The following is a 20,816-nucleotide window of genomic DNA, read 5'->3' on the forward strand; positions in this document are numbered from 1 at the left end:
TGTTTACTTTCAAAATCCTTTAATGAGTCTTCAATTCTTTTTATATTTTCTTCTCTCAATTTTTTTAATCTATAGGGTTCTTTTATAGCAATTCCTCTCAAACTTACATTCATAGTGTCCCATAACACTCCTATTTTATTTCCAACTGCTTCATTAAATGACCATATTTCCAGCCATTCTTTCTTATCTCTATCTATAACCTCTGTATGCTGAAAAATACTGGAGTCTATTCTCCATCTCCTAGCTTCTCTATAGTCCTTCTTAACTCTATAGTCCTCAACACGTGATCTGTTATTTTTATCCATTAGTATTCGTATCTACTACTTTTGAAATTAAGTTTTGTGATATAAACATAATATCTATTCTAGAATAACTACCGTATTTGCCAGCATACAAGATGACTTTTTGGGCCCAAAAAACATGCCTCCAAGTGGGGGGGCGGGTTGTCTTGCACACCGGGTGCACTTCATTTGGGCCAGGAAGGAGCCGCTGCCACTGTTGAATGAGTGACGCGGGGCCGTGCTGGCCGGGGAGGAAGGCAGGCGGGCAGTCAGTCAGTCAGTCAGTCAGTCTGGATGGATGGAGGGAAGCACAGCCTGCCATGCCTGAGTGGCCAGAGCCCGCTGCTGGGCAGCCCGCTGCTGGGCTGTCCGCTGCCCCACGCCGCTGAGCCAGCGGCGCGCTCGCTTGCCCACCACCTGCCCGTTTCCCTTTTCCTCCTCCTCCTTCTGCCCACTCAGCCTCTTGCCCTCTTCCTCGCCCTTGGCCAGAGCCTGCCGCTGGGCTGCCCACCGCCCCGCGCTGCTGAGCCAGCTGCGTGCTCGCTCGCCCGCCACCCGCCCATTTCCCCTTTTCCTCCTCCTCCTCCTCCTGCCGCCGCCCACTCAGCCTCTTGCCCTCTTCTTCGCCCTCCCGCTGCTGATCCAGCGCACGTGCTCACCCGCCACCCCCCGTTTCCCCTCCTCCTCCTCCTCCTACCTCCGCCCGCCCAGGCTCTTCCTGTTGGGGGGTCGTCTTATACGGCCGGTCGCCTTGTACGCCAGCAAATATGGTATTACGTACAGAAGAATATTATGTAAACCTTATTTCGTTCACCTTCAGTTCTCTCCATATATCTTTCAAATCTGTAGTGCATAGTATCTTACTCAAGAAGGTACCTCTTTTATTCAACTTATCTTTTTTACATGTGGATTTATCTTTTACCTTATCCAGAACTATATTAAAATCTCCCGCCATGATCACATATCCTTTCCTAACCTTTTCCATTTCTTTAATCACAGTTTTATAAAATTCTCCTTGATTCATATTTGGTGCATACACATTTACTAGTGTATAATCTTCTTCCCCCATTTGACCTTGAACTATCAAATATCTACTATTACTATCTTTTATTACTTCTTTTACCACAAATTCACATTGTTTAGATATTAATATTGCTACCCCTCTAGATTTAGAGGTTTTTTCATTTACAGTGGTGCCTCGCTTAATGATTACCTTGTTAAACGACGAATCTGCTTTACAATGAGGTTTTTGCGATCACAATAGCGACCAGAAAATGATGTTTAGATAGGGAAAATTTGCTTGACGATGATCGGGAACTGATTTTTCGCTAGACGATGATTCTGAAACAGCTGATTGGCAGCTCTAAAATGGCTACTCGCTATGCAGAATTGTTCCCCACTGTGCTTTAGGATGGATTCCTCGCTTTACAGGCACCGGAAAATGGCCACCCTATGGAGGATCTTCACAAAACAAGCAGGTATTTAGCCCATTGGAATGCATTGAATGGTTTTCAATGCATTTCAATGGGTTATTTAAATTTGCTTGATGACGATTTTGCTTAACAGCGATTTCAACGGAACAGATTATCATCGTCAAGTGAGGCACCACTGTATGTGAATATTTTGTAATTTCAATTTGTTGACTCAATCCTTGGTTGATGTATCTCTTGTAGATAGATAACATCAACTTTACTTTTCTTTAATAATAAATCTATCCTTCTCTTTTGCTGCCTAGAGTGGTCTTAACCAACCAGATAGGCGAGATATAAATAAAATAAATAAATAAAATAAATAAATAATACAGACCCTAGGCCTTTCACAATTAAAGTCACTGCCCTTATGTTTTTCCCCATAACTGTTCCATTTTCTGCCTCTTATTCGGTCCCTTTGTGCATCCCACGTAACAAAAGCAAAAAGAAAAACAACTAAAAAAATTAATTCACCTACCTCTAATTTCCTATCCCTATCCTTCTTACCTACATATAAACTCTTTTCCTCCCTCCCGTTTCCCCATGTCCCAGTAATGTTTAGCGTGAGCTTTGGGGGGGGAGACACCACTCCCACCAGTCTGGACCCCAGCCAAACCTTCATCCCTATTTCACTCCACCTCATATCCATATATATATATTCAAATGCCTTCCCTCCTAACTTTTAACATCTCTTCTTCTTTCTACAACCCAACCCAGTCAAGCAATCCAAAAGAATAACAGAAAAAAATCTCAAATGAAAAAGCCACAAAAAAGAAAAAGAGGGAAAAAAGAAATGGAGGGAAAAAATAAAGGAACTCCCATATTATAAAAAAGGGGGGCAAAAAAGAGGGAGAAAAAAAATCAACCCTCCTTACAGAAAAGAAAGGGGGAAAGGGGAGGGTAGAAAACAACTTTTCAGGCATCCAATAACGTCCAATAATCTCTTCCAGTCAAAATATCTTCTCTTTCGAACCACCAGTCTTTACAGAGCTACTTGCTTGCTTGTCCCTTCTACACTCTCATCTTCTTGCCAAAGTCCCCAGGCTTTTTAAATTATTATTATTATTATTATTATTATTATTATTATTATTATTATTATTATTATTATTATTATTATTATTATTATTATTATTATTATTATTATTATTATTATTATTATTATTATTATTATTATTATTATTATTATTATTATTATATCAATTTGAAGAAGGTTTCTTTGCAAAAAATCTCTGTGTTTTTTTAAAATATATTTTTATATTTGAAAGCTGGACACATTTGGTCCAAAACGGAGCGTAAATATTTTTAAAAAACAGAAAGAGAGACAACACATACTCTGTACTGTCTTATATACTTACCAAAGTTAAAATTATAAGAGGAAAGAGTTAAAACAGTTTCTGATATATCTTTGCAGAGTGTGATGGGTTACAGAGCTCAAGACATTTGTCACACTGAGAACTATAGACATACAACTAACGCAAGAACCAGGATGGCTGTTGGCAAGGGAACAAGGGCTCCTTAGAAATACTCTTTGAAGAACTGAAAGCCAAACTGTTCACAGTAAGCTTTGACTACTTTGGCAAGAGCTGGAGAGCCACAAAAGAAGACATGGACATTCCTTTTGTTTTCATCAGCCAGTTTCTGAAAGAGCTGGGGAGCAAGCAAAGAAGAAAACCACAGTAACCTCTGAAATATGACACATCAATAACAAGAAGGTGATGAAATTCACATATTTTTCTATATAATATTTTTATCTTACACTTTGTGCAACAACCTTACACAACTGTCTACCTGCTCATTTTTATTTTATAATGACTCCGTGAAGTTGATGACTCAGGCAGAGACTGAACTGCCTGATTGGGTGTGGATTAGAATATGTATCAGTCTTAGTCCAATCGACTCAGGGCAATGGAGATCTCCTTTCAAAATCAGCAATATGCTGACGACACTCAGCTCTACCTCTCGTTTTCCACCAATCCGGTTGAGGCGGTTTCTGTGCTGATAATGGACTGGATGAGGGTTAATAAATTGAAATTCAATCCTGACAGGATGGAAATACTGTTAGTGGGTGCTTTGCTGGACAGACTGGAGGGCCATTTCCCTGCCCTGAATGGGGCCATTTCCCTGCCCTGAATGGGGTTATACTCTCCTAAGGGACAGGGTCCGCAGCCTGGGGATGCTCCTGGACCCCAGTTGAACTCTGGAAGCCCAGGTGGACTCGGTAGCGAGGGGCGCCTTCCTTCAGCTGTGGAAATTATACCAGCTGCGGCCCTACCTGGACAAGCGGAGTCTCATGACAGTTACACACGAACTGGTAACATCTCATATAGATTACTGCAATGCACTCTATGTGGGGCTGCCTCTGAAGATGGTCCAGCAACTGCAACTGGTCCAGAATCAAGCTGCGCGGCTGGTGAGTGGTGGAGCTGCTAGGGGACACATCAAGCCGATTCTGTTTAAATTACATTGGCTACCAGTTGCTGCCCAGGCCTAATTCAAAGTGCTTGTTTTGACCTATAAAGCTCTAAATGGCTTGGGCCCTGGATACTTGAAGGACCGCCTCTTTCCATATGAACCTACCTGGCAGTTAAGATCTAGCCAGGGGGCCCTTTTGAAAGAACCGTCCCTCAAGGAGGTAAGAGGGATGGCTTGTAGACAAAGGGCCTCTTTATTAGCTGACCCCAGACTATGGAACACCATCCCAATTGAGATTCGTCTGGCGCTGACACTGATGACATTTCAGTGCCAGGTCAAAACCTTCCTGTTCCAGAAGGCTTTTAATTGAAATAATAGCAACTGTGGGTCCTGATGCCACTTTTTAGAGTATATATTTTAATTTTATTTAAATGGTTTTATCTTTTTTTATTGTAATTTAATTATTGTAAGCTGCCTAGAGATCTTTGGGTAGAGTGGGAGGCATGTAAGTTAAATAAATAAATAAAACAAAGAGCAAGCATGATGTTACCTCTCTCTGGGGTCCCAGTCCCCTTGTTCTTTATTTTTGGAAGAAGAATTCAAAATGATTGCTAATTTTGTGAATGGCATTGCATAGAGCCAACACCCAAAATAAAATAATAAAATAAAATAAAAATCAGGGTTTAACAAAAACAGAGTCTAGGAGCCCTTTTTAAAAAAGCAAAGGTAGCATCTAAAACAATGACAGCTGTCTCTGAAAAACAAATACCAAACACAAAAGTCCTCTCACCAGTCTTCACTATCCTCACTTCAGATGGCACCCCCACAGGAGGTTCTCTAAAGGAGACATTAATTAACATATGCATCCATCTGAGAGAAGATATTTTAGTGTACCTCAGGAATTTGGTTACACTACATGTTGCGCAGCTTTCAACCCTCAGACTTCAGAATGGAGCATTCCAGTCTGTCATGTTCACTTTTTGTGGCAGAATGGCATTAGATTTACAATGTAGGCATTCTGCACTACGTACATGTACAGCTGTAAGCAAGATCTCCAATACCAACAGTATTTTTTTAACAAACAAAATAGTAGGGACAAAAAAGTGATTCAGCAAATCCATAGCTTTTTGCCATTGGATCACTTTTTTGTCCCAACCAAAATAACATAGAGACAAAAATGTCCCATGCCATTTTTTAAAAGCAAACTATTAGGCAGAGAAGCAGACATGTCATTCTTTGGTCTCCAGCAGGTAGGCTCCATTGAATGGGGATGTGACTGGAATTCTTTTTCAGGTCAGGAAATAGCAGAAGTACATGTTAAAGCTAGAGATGGGGATGAAAATGGGTCAGTTATAAAAATGGATCAGTTTTTCTGATGAATATAGCCGATTCATCATATATTCCTCGATCCATATTTGAAAATTTTTAAATCAGGACGAATGGTTTTATTCGTTAATCTGTTCATATTGATCTAGATTTGTTACCCCTTTTGGGGGCTTCTCTGAGCTTGCTGGTGCCAGTTTGAAGTTCTGACGAATCAGGACAGAGATCCTGGATTGGCATGTCTGGAGGCCAATAGTGCTGCTGAAAAGTGTATCTACTTTTATAGACACTTCATATAAGCTTTTCCCATGCGGCTGTTCTCCACTTCTATTCATGCTCTCCAGAGTGAGAATAGTTGCTGCTTGCTGACTTGCTGATGCTCTTGCGGTTTTGCTTTTGCGGCAGCTAAGCAAAGACTTTTATTTTTATTTTTCATCATCATTCATCAATCATCATCATCTTTACTGGGAATTTGGGGATGGATTTCAGGGAGCTTAAGCTACTTCTTCGAAGGGCTTAATTTTACTTCAAATTCAAATCAATCAAACCTTTTTTCCCCTGGAGGCTTCTCTCTCTGTGTGTGTGTCATCCCATGGGGGGTGAACTGTTGTCGTTTCACTGTGGAATCTCTTTTCCTTTATATTCAGTTTTCAAAAGTTCATTTTAGAAGCTTGTATCTCTCAGGGAATTTTCTCTCTCTCTCTCTCTGTGTGTGTGTGTGTGTGTGTGTGTGTGTGTGTGTGTGTGTGTGTGTGTGTGTGTGTGTGTGTGTGTGTGTGTGTGTGTGTGTGTGTGTGTGTGTGTGTGTGTGTGTGTGTGTGTGTGTGTGTGTGTGGTGTGTGTGTGTGTGTGTGTCTCTCTCTCTCTCTCTCTCTCTCTCTCTCTCTCTCTCTGACTGAGACTTAGCTGGCAGGGTTTTTCTTTTTGGACTTTTTTGGCTTCTCTGCCACAATTCCACTGTCCATCATGGAAGCCCAAGCCTTCTGCCAGTTGCTGCATTTTTTTACCCCCTGGTACGACCTCCCCTCATGGAGAACTCTCAGTTCTAGAGTGCTGCCCTCACTCTATGACTCTGTGAGGGAGGTGGTCCCTCACGGCTACAGGGGTGCAAGGTGCACTTCACAGTGGACCTGTGGAGTGGAGGTCAGCACAACTACCTCTCACTCACAGCTCACTGATGGCAGCCAGAGGACTTGAATAGTAGCAGGGCATCGGCGACAGGGCCACAGGGGGAGGCCCTTGCCCTGCCTCCAGGCCACAGGTCCATTCTGCTACAGACGTGGCACATGGAAGCTCAGGTGACAGAGAGGAACATCGCCGATGAGTTCCTGTCCGTGCTGCAGGAGTGGGCACCAGAGGAGGAGGAGACCCGTGACCACATGGTCACAGATGCTGGGCGGACCATGTTGAAAGCCTTGAATGTGGTGGGCTTTGAGGGCATTGTATGCATGGTGTACAAATTACACCTTGTGGTGCGCGATGCCCTTGGCCTGGGCAGTCATGTCAAGCCCGAGTGGGACGCAGGCACCTGGGAGACATGGGCACTTCTGGAGAAACGCTGCCAACTGGTGGGCCACTTTTCCCGCAACTTGAAACCTGCCCACTGGCTGCATGAGAGGCAGGAGGAGTTGGGTCAGGAGACCCATGTTCTTCTGACAGACCTGCCCACCAGGTGGAACTCCATCTACACCATGGTGTCCCGCCTGGTAGAGCAGAAGGCCATTCTGGAGGACATCACTGTCATGATCTAGGTTATTGAAGCTAAAATGTAATTTCTAAATGGGATTTGTCGTCATGGAATCTTCTTCATGGATTGCTGCCTTGTCGTGGCGAAGGGGCTTGAGTAACTCAGAGAAACTATGGGCTATGCCGTGCAGGGACACCCAAGACGGACAGGACATAGTGGAGAGTTCCGACTAAACGCAATCCACCTGGAGTAGGAAATGGCAAGCCACTCCAGTATCTTTGCCAAGAACGCCCCATGATCAGAAACAAAAGGCTAAAAGATATGACGCTGGAAGATGGGCCCCTCAGGTCGGAAGGCGTCCAACATGCTACTGAGGAAGAGTGGAGGACAAGTACAAGTAGCTCCAGAGCTAATGAAGTGGTTGGGCCAAAGCCGAAAGGACGCTCAGCTGTGGACGTGCCTGGAAGTGAAAGGAAAATCCAATGCTGCAAAGAAAAATACTGCATAGGAACCTGGAATGTAAGATCTATGAACATTGGGAAGCTGGAGGTGGTCAAACAGGAGATGGCAAGAATAAACATCGACATCCTGGGCATTAGTGAACTAAAATGGACAGGAATGGGCGAATTCAGCTCAGATGATTATCATATCTACTATTGTGGACAAGAATCCCGTAGAAGGAATGGAGTAGCCCTCATAGTCAACAAAAGAGTGGGAAAAGCTGTAATGGGATACAATCTCAAAAATGATAGAATGATGTCAATACGAATCCAAGGCAGACCATTCAACATCACAATAATCCAAGTTTATGCACCAACCAGCATTGCTGAGGAGACTGAAATTGAACAATTCTATGAAGATTTACAACACCTTCTAGAACTGACACCAAAGAAAGATGTTCTTCTCATTCTAGGGGACTGGAATGCTAAAGTAGGGAGTCAAGAGATAAAAGGAACAACAGGGAAGTTTGGCCTTGGAGTTCAGAACGAAGCAGGACAAAGGCTAATAGAGTTTTGTCAAGAGAATAAGCTGGTCATCACAAACACTCTTTTCCAACAACACAAGAGGCGACTCTATACATGGAAATCACCAGATGGGCAATATCGAAATCAGATTGATTATATTCTCTGCAGCCAAAGATGGAGAAGCTCTATACAGTCAGCAAAAACAAGACCTGGAGCTGACTGCGGTTCTGATCATCAGCTTCTCATAGCAAAATTCAAGCTTAGACTGAAGAGATTAGGAAAAACCACTGGGCCACTCAGGTATAATCTAAACCAAATCCCTTATGAATACACAGTGGAAGTAAAGAACAGATTTAAGGAACTAGATTTGGTGGACAGAGTGCCTGAAGAACTTTGGGTAGAGGCTCGTAACATTGTCCAGGAGGCAGCAACGAAAACCATCCCAAAGAAAAGGAAATGCAAGAAAGCGAAGTGGCTTTCCAACGAGGCCTTAGAAATAGCAGAGAGGAGAAGGGAAGCAAAATGCAAGGGAGATAGGGAAAGTTACAGAAACTTGAATTCAGACTTCCAAAGAATAGCAAGGAGAGACAGAGGGCCTTCTTAAATGAACAATGCAAAGAAATAGAGGAAGATAACAGAAAAGGAAAGACCAGAGATCTGTTCAGGAAAATTGGACATATTAGAGGAACATTTTGCGCAAAGATGAACATGATAAAAGACAAAAATGGGAGGGACCTAACAGAAGCAGAAGACGTCAAGAAGAGGTGGCAAGAATACACAGAGGAATTATATCAGAAAGATGTGGATATCCCGGACAACCCAGACAATGTAGTTGCTGACCTTGAGCCAGACATCCTGGAGAGCGAAGTCAAGTGGGCCTTAGAAAGCCTGGCTAACAACAAGGCCAGTGGAGGTGATGGCATTCCAGTTGAACTATTTAAAATCTTGAAAGATGATGCTGTTAAGGTGCTACATTCAATATGCCAGCAAGTTTGGAAAACTCAACAGTGGCCAGAGGACTGGAAAAGATCAGTCTACATCGCAATCCCAAAGAAGGGCAGTGCCAAAGAATGCTCCAACTACCGTACAATTGCACTCATTTCGCACGCTAGCAAGGTTATGCTCAAAATCCTACAAGGTAGGCTTCAGCAGTATGTGGACCGAGAACTCCCAGAAGTACAAGCTGGATTCCGAAGAGGCAGAGGAACTCGAGACCAAATTGCTAACTTGCGCTGGATTATGGAGAAAGCCAGAGAGTTCCAGAAAAATATCTACTTCTGCTTCATTGACTATGCGAAAGCCTTTGACTGTGTGGACCACAGCAAACTATGGCAAGTTCTTAAAGAAATGGGAGTGCCTGACCACTTTATCTGTCTCCTGAGAAACCTATATGTGGGACAGGAAGCAACAGTTAGAACTGGTCATGGAACAACTGAGTGGTTCAAAATTGGGAAAGGAGTACGGCAAGGCTGTATATTGTCCCCCAGCTTATTTAACTTATATGCAGAATACATCATGCGGAAGGCTGGACTGGAAGAAACCCAAGCCGGAATTAAGATTGCCGGAAGAAATATCAACAACCTCCGATATGCAGATGATACCACTCTGATGGCAGAAAGTGAGGAGGAATTAAAGAACCTTGTAATGAGAGTGAAAAAGGAGAGTGCAAAAAACGGTCTGAAACTCAACATCAAAAAAACTAAGATCATGGCCACTGGTCCCATCACCTCCTGGGAAATAGAAGGGGAAGATATGGAGGCAGTGTCAAATTTTATCTTCCTGGGCTCCATGATCACTGCAGATGGAGACAGCAGCCCTGAAATTAAAAGGCGCCTTCTTCTTGGGAGGAAAGCGATGACAAATCTGGACAGCATCTTGAAAAGCAGAGACATCACCTTGCCAACAAAAGTCCGAATAGTCAAAGCTATGGTTTTTCCTGTCGTGATGTATGGAAGTGAGAGCTGGACCATAAAGAAAGCAGACCGCCGAAGAATTGATGCCTTTGAATTGTGGTGCTGGAGGAGGCTCTTGAGAATCCCCTGGACTGCAAGGAGAACAAACCTATCAGTTCTAAAGGAAATCAACCCTGAGTGCTCACTGGAAGGACAGATCCTGAAGCTGAGGCTCCAGTACTTTGGCCATCTAATGAGAAGAAAAGACTCCCTGGAAAAGACCCTGATGTTGGGAAAGTGTGATGGCAAGAGGAGAAGGGGACGACCGAGGATGAGATGGCTGGACAGTGTCTGCGAAGCAACCAACATGAACCTGACACAACTCCGGGAGGCAGTAGAAGACAGGAGGGCCTGGCGTGCTCTGGTCCATGGGGTCACGAAGAGTCGGACACGACTAAACGACTAAACACAGTCATGGAATAATGTATAAGGGAAATCATCTCAGTCTGTGTCATTTTTCTAGAAGCTTGTAGAAGTTGTTTTCTTTACAGCAAGTTAAGAATGTTATCAGGAAGATAGCGTTGCCAAGGCTATGCTTGGCGAAGGCAAAGCCAAGAAGTCATAACATCGAGAAAGAATGTCAACAACACCTGCAGTTCTCATGAGAAAAGGAGGTGGAGAGAGAAAAGGCAGTTCTTCGTTCTGATTGGCTTACGCCAGTGGAGAGTGAAGGAGGGGGTGTTTTTCAGCGTGCGAAGAAAAACTACAGGATGTTACAGAAGGAGACTCTTTTTGATTCTTTTCTAACTCACCATGGATTAATGGATTTTTGATTTTTGAATGGACTTTGGACTTACAAAAATGCTAAGATGTAGTTTTTAGGAGAAGAACAGAAGGGAGGCCTAGCCTTACCTATTTTCTAGTTAGTAGAAGTTTCTTATTTTATTTTTGTAGCTGGGATTTGCTAAGATTCTAACTACTTGTAGTTATGGAAATGATTTTGATTGCTATGCTTTGCAAGAAACTGAATTTATAATACTTAAGAACTTAGGCTTGGTCTCTTGAACAGGTAACCTGCTACCATACTTAATTGGATTAATTGGATTTCTTGCAGGCCACAAAACTATGCTACTTTGAGTCCAGTATTTTCCTGAGTTCTAAGAGGACTAAATGTCTCTAAGACTCATGGTTATATTTTGGTTTCTCAGAGATTTTTAATTGGGAATAGACTTGGGAAAAGGTGCTGGTGGACAGCCTGTTTGAGACTTGGACTCATCTCAACTTAAATAGGGGTCAACCAGACCTGGAACCTCTCTAATCCAACCTTCAGTCATCTCTAAGGAGAGCTGGTAGGTTTACAATCATGTCCTCCATGCCCATTCTGCCCTGGGGTAGAGAGGAGGGCATCAGTGCCATGGATTGGCTGGCCCTCTTCCAGATGTTGGAAGTGCTCAAGCCCTTCTGGGAAACCACAGACATCTTGTGTGGTTATACAGCAAGCCTGGGGCAGGTCATCCCCCTGATTCATGGCCTCAATCCTGTGCCACCAGGATCCTCCCTCCCTCTGCAGGCCAGTGCTTTGGTGAAGAGGTTGCAGGCAGGTGAGCAGAAGAGACTCCATCCTGTCTACAGTGACAGAGCTTACCACATGGCCTGCCTGTGTGATCCTTGAATCAAGGGGGCTTGGCAGCATGCACCTCAGACCTCGAGGAGTGGAGAATGGATCTCTCCACTGAGGTCCACAGGGCATTGGGGGCACGAAGCTTGCGTGGGGCGACGGGAATGTCAGGCCACAAAGGGCAGGGTGGTTTGCCTGAACCACAGGGAAGGACTTCACCTGGTGAAGGCTCCATTCACCACCACCATTACTGGAGTTCTGTGGTGACCTTGGCACTTGTCTCAGAGGAAAGACTGCTGGCTGAGGAGGATTCAGCAGAGATAGTGGTGCGGGAATATCTGGCTGAGCCCTCTGAGCCTCACCAGTTAGATTACTGGGCTAGGAAGCTAGTCATATGGCCGGAATTGTCCAATGTGGCCATGGACCTCCTTTCCATCCTCCCCACCAGCGTCCAGAGCGAGCGTGTGTTTTCGCATCTCAGAGACATACTCCGATGGGCTAAGTTTTGCTGAACTCCTGCCTGGCATGGGTTAAACCAGATCAGCTCTGCAATCTGAAGCTAGGCGATATGGTGATGGGGTGATGCGCAGACAGACTTTGGGTGGGGCAGACCCAGACCATCCAAACCTAAATGCCTAGAGCCTGTCCCGGCACCCCCAAACGTGGCAAGAGGGCCAGCCAGGCCTCTTGGCAGTTGGCACACCCAAAGCTGGTCCTGGCATTCTGAATGTGCCAAGAGGGCCAGCCTGTCTCAGACCCCCAAAACCTCTGAGGGCTATCTTTATCATATCCAGGCGGTCTCACCCTGGATATCCAATCCCCACCCAGCTTTTTAATTCTAAGTGAGCATGTTTGTTTGTTTGTTTGAAGGTTGTCAGCATGTCCAGTTAGATGTTGCTGGTGAGTGACAGGTGGGTTTCCTAGGCCTGTTTCAGACCCACCCAAAGCCTGTCCAGACATCGCCCCATCACACAGCTTCAGATTGCAGAGCATCTGTTTCCGACAGCACCTTTGACCCTTTTCTTCTTTTGTTGCTACTGATTCCCCAAGAACCGGGCTCTGCCCCCCCCCCAAACCTGTCTAGGCATCCCCTGTGCCAAGATGGACAACAACAACAGCAGCACCTATAACAAGCTCAGTGGCTCAGCAGCACTGTAGTTTAACCCGCAGCACCACTGTCTACCTTGCTGCCAACCTCCTCAGTGCCCAGTGGGTCCAAAAGTCTACGTTGCTGGCTACATATCAACTTTCTGAGTCCTGCAGCTCCTTCCACTTCCAAAAGGCCTGTGTGCTGATTCCAGCTTCCTCAGGCTTGATTCTCGAATGCTGCTTGCTGACTTCAGCATCCTACCCTCCTCAGGTATTCCCGTGCCAAGTGGGCCAGGTTCAGCCCCACCCAAACCTAACCAATGTGCTCCCTCCTCCTGAGATGTGCTGTGTGTGACATGTCCCTCCAGGATCAGTGGCCGCTGATTCATTTATTCTGAAAAATCTCGGGAATGCATATTTAGACGTGTTTCATGATTCCAGCCTCCTTGAGCTTCATTCCAATTATTCATGCCTGTTCATTCTGGCCTCCTAGCCTTCTCTACTGCCCAAGAAGGCTGGCAGAAGCTGGGTGAAAAGCAACTGGACATAGCTCACCCCATTGCAAGGATACAAACTGCAGTGCTGATCTTCTGATGGACAAGCTCAGTGGCTCAGCTGTTTAACCTGGAGTGCCACAATCTATGTTGCTGCTATGTGCAACCTATGCGGGTGTCCCCCCCCCCACCTCACTGTGCATCAATTCCAACCTCCTTGGGCCATGTTGGCCCTAAATTCTGCATCCCTTTACAACTGCGTTGGGTGTGTCTGCTGCTGATTCTGTGCCAAGAATTGGGCCAAGGGCCTTCCAAATCTTGTCTGCTGGGTGAAGTTACCTCATTGGGCTGCCTGCCCGCCTGCCCGCTTGCTTGCTTGCTTGTTTGCTTATTCAAAGGGCTACATTAGTGCTCCAAAGTCCACTCGGGCAGGTAGGCAGAACCTGGAACAAATTACAGGAGCTCAGCTCACCCCATTGCATGGATTTTATCTTCCACTCAAGAAGCCCACTGTTACATTAGTAGCACCGCCCTATTCATCTGTTGTTGCTGTCGTTGTGCAACCTCAGTTGCCTCCTGGGGGCACACAACTACGGAGGCAAATGAGATGTTCCCAAAGAAGGTAAGAGTCTGCTTTCAAGCCTGTCTGGGCATCCAAGCACCAACCAGGCATGTTTTAAGCCCCCCTAAAACTGGCAGACTGTTCATTCCAGCTTCCTAGCTATTCTATAGCTTCAGTAGGTAGGCAGAACTTGGAACAAACTATGGGAGCTCAGCTCACCAGTGGCCCCATTGATTAACCGCTGTTACGTTAGTAGCACCTTGGACTCTATTCATCTGCTGTTGTTGCTGCAGTTGTGCAAACTCAGCTGCCTCCTGAACTACCTTTGTGCTGAAGAAGACAAGAATCTTGTTTCATTTTGCTTCCTTCCTTTTGCCTCTGCCTCTTCCTTTTCCTCTGCCCCCCCCAAGCCTGTCTGGGCATCCCCGTGCAAAGAAGACCGGGCTCTGTCTCACCCAATGCCTGTCTGGCTGTCCCATGCCAACACGGTGCTCCAAAGTCCACTCGGGCTACTACCTGAGTAGGTTGGCAGAATCTGGGACAAGCCACAGGAGCTCACGGATTCAAACTGTTGACCTTCCGATCAACAAGCCCAGTGGCTCAGCAGCAGTTAAGCTCAGTAGGTAGACAGAAGCAGGAACAAGGGACAAGAGCTCAGATCACCCCATTGCATGGATTCAAACTGCTGGTCTTCCGCTTGAGAAGCCCCGAGGCCACCCTGATTAACCGCCATTAGTAGCACCTTGCAGTCGGACCCTATTCTCCTCCTGTTGCTGCTGCTTTGACAACCTCAGTAGCCTCCTGGGGACAAACGTAAGTAACTTTGCAGGCAAATGTGATGTTACAGAAGAAGAAGACCAGAGTCTCCTGCCTTTTGCCTCAGTGCCCTGATGGAGCCAAAAACCTGCTTTCTGGCTGTGAACGTCCTGGGTGCCTGATGGGGCAAAAAGTCAATGATGTTGCTGGCCATTTGAACAATTTCCTAATCCTGCAGCTCCTTCCACTGCAGCTACATTCCAAAAGGCCTGTCTGCTCTGCCCCACCCAAAGCCTTCCCATCGCCCAGCTTCAGACTGTAGAGCTCACCTGGTTTTAAACCTGTGCCAAGGGGCCTGGCTTGTCTAAGCCCCCCCCCCAAACCTCCAAGGGCTATCTTTATCATAACCAGGCGGTCTCAGCAGTCAAGTTGCAAGCAATCCCCAGGTTTCTATTTCTAAACGAGCATCTTTGTCACCCCATGGCCTGGCTTCAGATTGCAAAGCTGATCTGTTTCTGAAAGCCCCACGGCCCCGTAGATTAACTGCTGCTAGTAGCACCGACCCTGTTCATCTGATGGTGCTGCTGGTGCTGTTGGAAGTTGTAAGCAACCTCAGTTACCTCCTGGAGGCAAAAACCTTTCCTTTGTAGGCAAATCTGATGTTGCTGAAGAAGACCAGTGTCTGTTCTGCTGCCTTTTGCCCCAGTGGCCTGATGGGGCCCAAAAGCTTGCTTTCTTCATACTATGTGCCTGACTGCCCGATGGGGCAACACACTCTACTTTGCTGCTGCCAACTTACCTCAGTGCCCTGATGAGGCCCCAAAGCCTGCTTTCCTGCTGCCAACTATCTCAGTACCTGACGGACCACCACTACTAGTACTTAGTACTACTACTTACCACCGAGGTGGTGCCTATTTATCCACTTGTAGTTACATGCTTTCAAACGGGTTCCAGCTCAGCACCCCTACCCGACTTGACCCGACCTGTCCAGGCATGGAAGGTCAGCCAGGCCGGTCCCAGCCCCACCCAAAGCCTGTCCAGGCGTCGTCTCATCGCATGGCTCGAGACTGCAGAGTTTATCTTGTGCCAACAACCACCACCATCCCTTTTCTTCATCAATAAAAACAAACAAACAATACCATCACGTGACTTCAGACTGCAGAGCAGATCATCTGGTTTTCCAAAGCTGTCCTCCTGGCTTCCCCGTGCCAAGAGGGCTGGGCCAACCCAAGTCCTTCCTGGTAGTAAAAAACAGCATACTTGACTAAATAATTAATTCTTTCTGGAGGCTTGTGTTTCATATGCCACCTTGATGGCAAACACCACCCTCTTGCTCATCAATGTTGAAGATTTCTGCCACTACACACCCAATGGGCAAAAGCCTACTTTGTTGACAATTGCCTTGGTGCCCGGTGCCTGTTACGACATGCTTTCCTACCTAATTTGGAGCCAACTACCTCAGTGCCTGATGAGCCAACACACTCTATGTTGCTGCTGCCAACTTCTTCAGTGCCCGATGGGGCAAGACATGGTACTTTGCTGCTGCCCACTACCACAGTGCCCAATGGGGCAACACACTGCTTTCAGTCCCATGCCAATTCAGTAGGTAGGCAGAAGTTAGAACAAATTACCCAAACAAATCAGCTCAGCTCACCAGCAGCCCCACAGATTAACCACTGTAGTAGCAGCACGGCCGGGCTCTGCCCCACCCAAAGCCTGTCTGAGCATCGCCCGACGGTGCCAAGAGGGCCATCTAACCCTCTTGGCTGGCATCCCAGCACCCTTGAACAAGCAAAGAGGGCCATCCAGCTCTCTTGGCAGACCCAGACTGAGCAGTAAGAAAAATGTATAAACAGTTGCTCTTGTACAACTAAAGTGTACAAGAGTAAAGTGTTGGGTGATGCCCATAATGTGCCAATACATGTTGGCACACCCAAAGCCGGACTCTGCCCCATCCAAGCCTGTCCAGGTGTCAGCCCATTGACCCATTGCATGGCTTCAGATTGCAGAACTGATCTGGTTTTTCAGTCCATGCCAAGAGAGCCAGCCAGTCCAAGCCCTCCCAAAACCTCTGAGAGCTATCTTTGTTGTCAACACACAGTTGGCAACACTTTGCCAACACTTTGTTGGCAACACAGTCTATGTTGCTGCTGCCAAGTTCCTCATGTGGCGAGCATGACTAGACATGGAATGCCGACACTGTTAGTAGTACCTTCTCAATGAGGTGGAGCAATTCATCTGATGGTGTTATTGTTGCTGCTAATAAATGTTGCTTGCCTCCTTTTGTTTCCTTTTGTTTTCAAAAACAAACAACACACCTCCACGACCACTTTTTGCTAATCCCCAACCAAGCCTGTCCCTGCCCCACCCAAAGCCTTCCAGGCATCCCCGTGCCATGAGGGCTGGTCTGTCTAAGCCCCCTACCAACCTCCAAGGGCTATCTTTATCATATCCAGGCGGTCTCAGCAGCCAAATTGCAATCCCCAGCTTTCGAGTTCTAAACAAGCATCTTTGTTCTTTTGAAGGTTGTCAGCAAGTCTAGTTAGATGTTGGTGGGCAGGTGAGTCTCCTAGTCCAGGCTCTGCCGCACCCAAAGCCTGTCCAGGTGTCCCCCGTGCCGAGGGCCTGTCTCAGTCCCACCCAAATCCTGTCCAGGCGTCACCCCATTGCCCGGCTTCAGACTGCAGAGCTCGTCTGGTATTCAACCCATGCCAAGGGGGCCAGTCTGTCTAAGCCTCCCCCCCCCGGCAAACCTCCAAGGGCTATCTTTATCATATCTGGGCAGTCTCAGCAGCCAAGTTGCAATCCCCACCTTTCTATTTCTAAACGAGCATCTTTGTCGCCCCATCACCCGGCTTCAGGTTGCAGAGCTGATCTGTTTCTGACAGCCCCTCAGATGAACCGCTGTTAATGGCACTGACCCTGTTCATCTGATGGTGCTGTTGGAAGTTGTAAGCAATCTTAGTTGCCTCCTGGGGGCAAAAAACTTTGCTTTGCAGGCACATCTGATGTTGCCGAAGAAGATCAGAGTCTGCTCTGCTGCCTTTTGCCTCAGTGCCCCAATGGGGCAAGACACAGTAGTTTGCTGCTGCCAACTACCTCGGTGCCCGATGGGGCCAAAAAAGCCTACTTTCCTGCTGCCAATGTCCTCAGTGCCCAATGGAACCAAAAACCCTGCTGTGCTGCCAGATACCTCCTTGCCTCCTGTCCTCTTGAGGGCAAACTCTAAAGTACTTCACTGGCAAATGTAATGTGCATACCTCTGCCAAAGGGACCTCTCATTCTGCAGGGGCTAAATATAACTCCCTCAATGCCATAGGCTTCTGTGCCATGTGGTAAATTATCCTGGGGGGACCCAATTTGTGGGTGAATAACTCAAAGTTCTGATATCCAACCTTCAACAAAGTTGGCAGGCATGTTGGGGAAAGACATAGGAAACTCCGTTATGATTCCAGATTCTCGAAGTACCTGGGGAGAGCTTTCCTGGGGGTCCTCTTTGTGACTATATAACTCAGAGGTCCATGATCCAATGTTCACCAAACCTTTAGAGGTTGTAGAAAAGCATCTGAGGAAGCTTCCCTGTAAATATAGTGTCTCTAGATCATAGGGGGGCAGTGTTATACCTATTTAAAGTGCATATGAATTGACAGATCGATCCAGCAAATATTCGTATTCATATTCGTTGATCCGTTAACCTTGATGAATAACAGATCAAAACAAATCGTCTTTTTTTTTAATTCGTCCTCATCTCTAGTTAAGACCTATCTTGATCATCTTGGTCCCTAATCTGAACCCCAGCCTCATTGGGAACCAAACTCCTATCCTTTAATACATTTACAGTAAAGTGGGGGTCAGAAAAGATACAACCTATCAGCAAGCTGAGGGTTCTTCCAAATAGAAGAAATGAGGGGAGAAGCTATAAAAGGAGTGAAAACTCTTTGAAATGAAGCTGAAGACAAAGAATTATCTTTTGGGGCAAATTAGATTAATTTAACACATACTGTATTTAGAAGCATGCTCCTTTAAATGGTTATTTGTCCTGGCACAGCTTTTTTTCTCACTTCTATATTTTTCATTCCATTTATTTATTTGGTGACAGGTCATCAGGAGGTGATGATGAGGAGGAGGGTTTTTTAATATCAGAAAGAACTCTTAACTGTTGGAGCAGTAAGACAGTGGAACCAATTATTTCAAGAGGTGGTGAGTGTTCCAACACTGGAGGCATTCAAGAGAAACCTAGATAACCATGTGGCAGATATTGTTTGATTTGTATTCCTGCATCAAGCAAGGGGTTGGGCTTGATGGCCATACAGGTACCTTCCAACCTCACTATTCTAATATCCTATGATGATAACCATCTTAGAATTGAAGATCTGGAAGGGACCCTATGAATCATCAAGTCCAGCCCCTGACAAGGATACACAGTGATGAACTGAACACAGCCAAAGACCTAAACCACTGTGTGGTGGTTCTGATATGAGGGGTGGTGTGAAAAGATGCTACTCAAGGTGTAGAACTAGGATTAAGGTTAAGGTTAGGGTTAGGGTTAGGAGGAGGTTCAGCTCTTTTCAATTGGGTTTTATGACCTAGAGTGGATTTACCATGTTGCTAACCTTGGAACCACCAGCCTCTGCTGTCAGAAGGTAAACACAGGGTCATTTACAAGTCTCAATATGTATTATGCTGAAATATACAACTTTAAAGAAATCCTGTTGTTAGAAATGAAAGTGACTAGGTAAAAGCTGGAAGGACCTCTTAACAAAAATTGATGTGCTGGACAAACATCCAAACAATATTTTAGACTTAAAATCCAATGAACTTAATTTTTTCATTACCCCTTTATTCCCCCAAAACTTGCAAGAATGGAACACAATGTCCCAGAACAGTTTCTGAGTAGGATAGCCCTACCAAATTTTCAACACATGTGACTAGGTGAGACAGATGCAGCAAGCTAGAAATCATTTGTAGGAACAACATTCCAGTCCCTGTTCCAGGTAGAAAATCAATATTGCAAAAAACAGCCTGGAATGGACACTTCCAAGTAGGACAGCCCTGTGGGCATTCCACAGCAGTGACTGAGTTAACCCAGCAATACCAGACTGGTTTGTAATTGGTTGATGGACGACTGAGATGAGAACCAATCAGACGGCACCAGTGAAAGATACAATGAAAGTAAGAACAGAAGAGTTATGTTGAGCAGCTGGCTGAAGCAGTTGGTTTAATGGTTAGTTAGACATATGGAAAGAACGCTAAAGAGCTAGAAGATTTAAATGACTGTAGAACTAAGATGTGTTATAATGTATTAGTAACTGCAGAGTGCTATGAAGACATTCAAATTGTAATCTATGAACACCTGCCTGAAATATAAGATCAGAGCTGAAAATAAACTGTAACCACACAACTGAGTAGTGTTTGTGAGACCAGATTGCTGTTAATAAAATTACAATTTGGTTGATTTGGAAACTTCATTTGGTTTTCATTGTATTAGGCTGAAGGTAAGCCTAGTGAAAAATCTATATGTGGGACAGGAAGCAACAATTAAAACTGGATATGGAACAACTGATTGGTTCAAAGTTGGGAAAGGAGTACACAAGGCTGTATATTGTCTCCCTGCTTATTTAACTTATATGCAGAAGACATCATGCGAAAAGCGGGACTGGATGAATCCCAAACCAGAATTAAGACTGCCGGAAGAAATATCAACTACCTCCGATATGGAGATGATACCACTCTGATGGCAGAAAGTGAGGAGGAATTAAAGAACCTCTTAATGAGGGTGAAAGAGGAGAGCACCAAAAAATGGTCTGAAGTGATGTATGGAAGTGAGAGGCAGACCATAAAGAAGGCTGACCGCCGAAGAATTGATGCTTTTGAATTGTGGTGCTGGAGGAGACTCTTGAGAGTCCCCGGGACTGCAAGGAGATCAAACCTATCCATTCTGAAGGAAATCAACCCCATGTGCTCACTGGGAGGACAGATCCTGAAGCTGAGGCTTCAATACTTTGATCATTTCATGAGAAGAGAAATCTCCTTGGAAAAGACCCTGATGTTGGGAAAGTGTGAAGGCAAGAGGAGAAAGGGACGACAGAGGACAAGATGGTTGGACAGTATCACCAAAGCTACCAACATGAATTTGACCCTACTCCGAGTGGGAGACAGGAGACAGGAGGGCCTGGAGTGCTTTGGTCCATGGCGTCATGAAGAGACAAACATGACTTAACGACTGAACAACAACAACAAAGGGCAGTGAAAGGAAAAGGCAGATTAA

General features: G+C 45.5%; 1 protein-coding gene across 1 annotated transcript in view; it reads right to left on the bottom strand.

Moving 5' to 3' along the window:
* Positions 1-3,159: 3,159 nt before the first annotated feature.
* Positions 3,160-20,816, bottom strand: part of NOX5 (NADPH oxidase 5) — a 127,535-nt gene continuing 109,878 nt past the window's right edge. Inside the window, exon 21 of the mRNA XM_078380875.1 lies at positions 3,160-3,397. Within this exon, the coding sequence (XP_078237001.1) occupies positions 3,266-3,397 (132 nt within the window). The 3' untranslated portion in view covers positions 3,160-3,265. The remainder of the gene's footprint in view (positions 3,398-20,816) is intronic.

Source organism: Pogona vitticeps, chromosome 12, assembly GCF_051106095.1.
Source record: "Pogona vitticeps strain Pit_001003342236 chromosome 12, PviZW2.1, whole genome shotgun sequence".
In the NCBI taxonomy this organism is placed as follows: domain Eukaryota; kingdom Metazoa; phylum Chordata; class Lepidosauria; order Squamata; family Agamidae; genus Pogona; species Pogona vitticeps.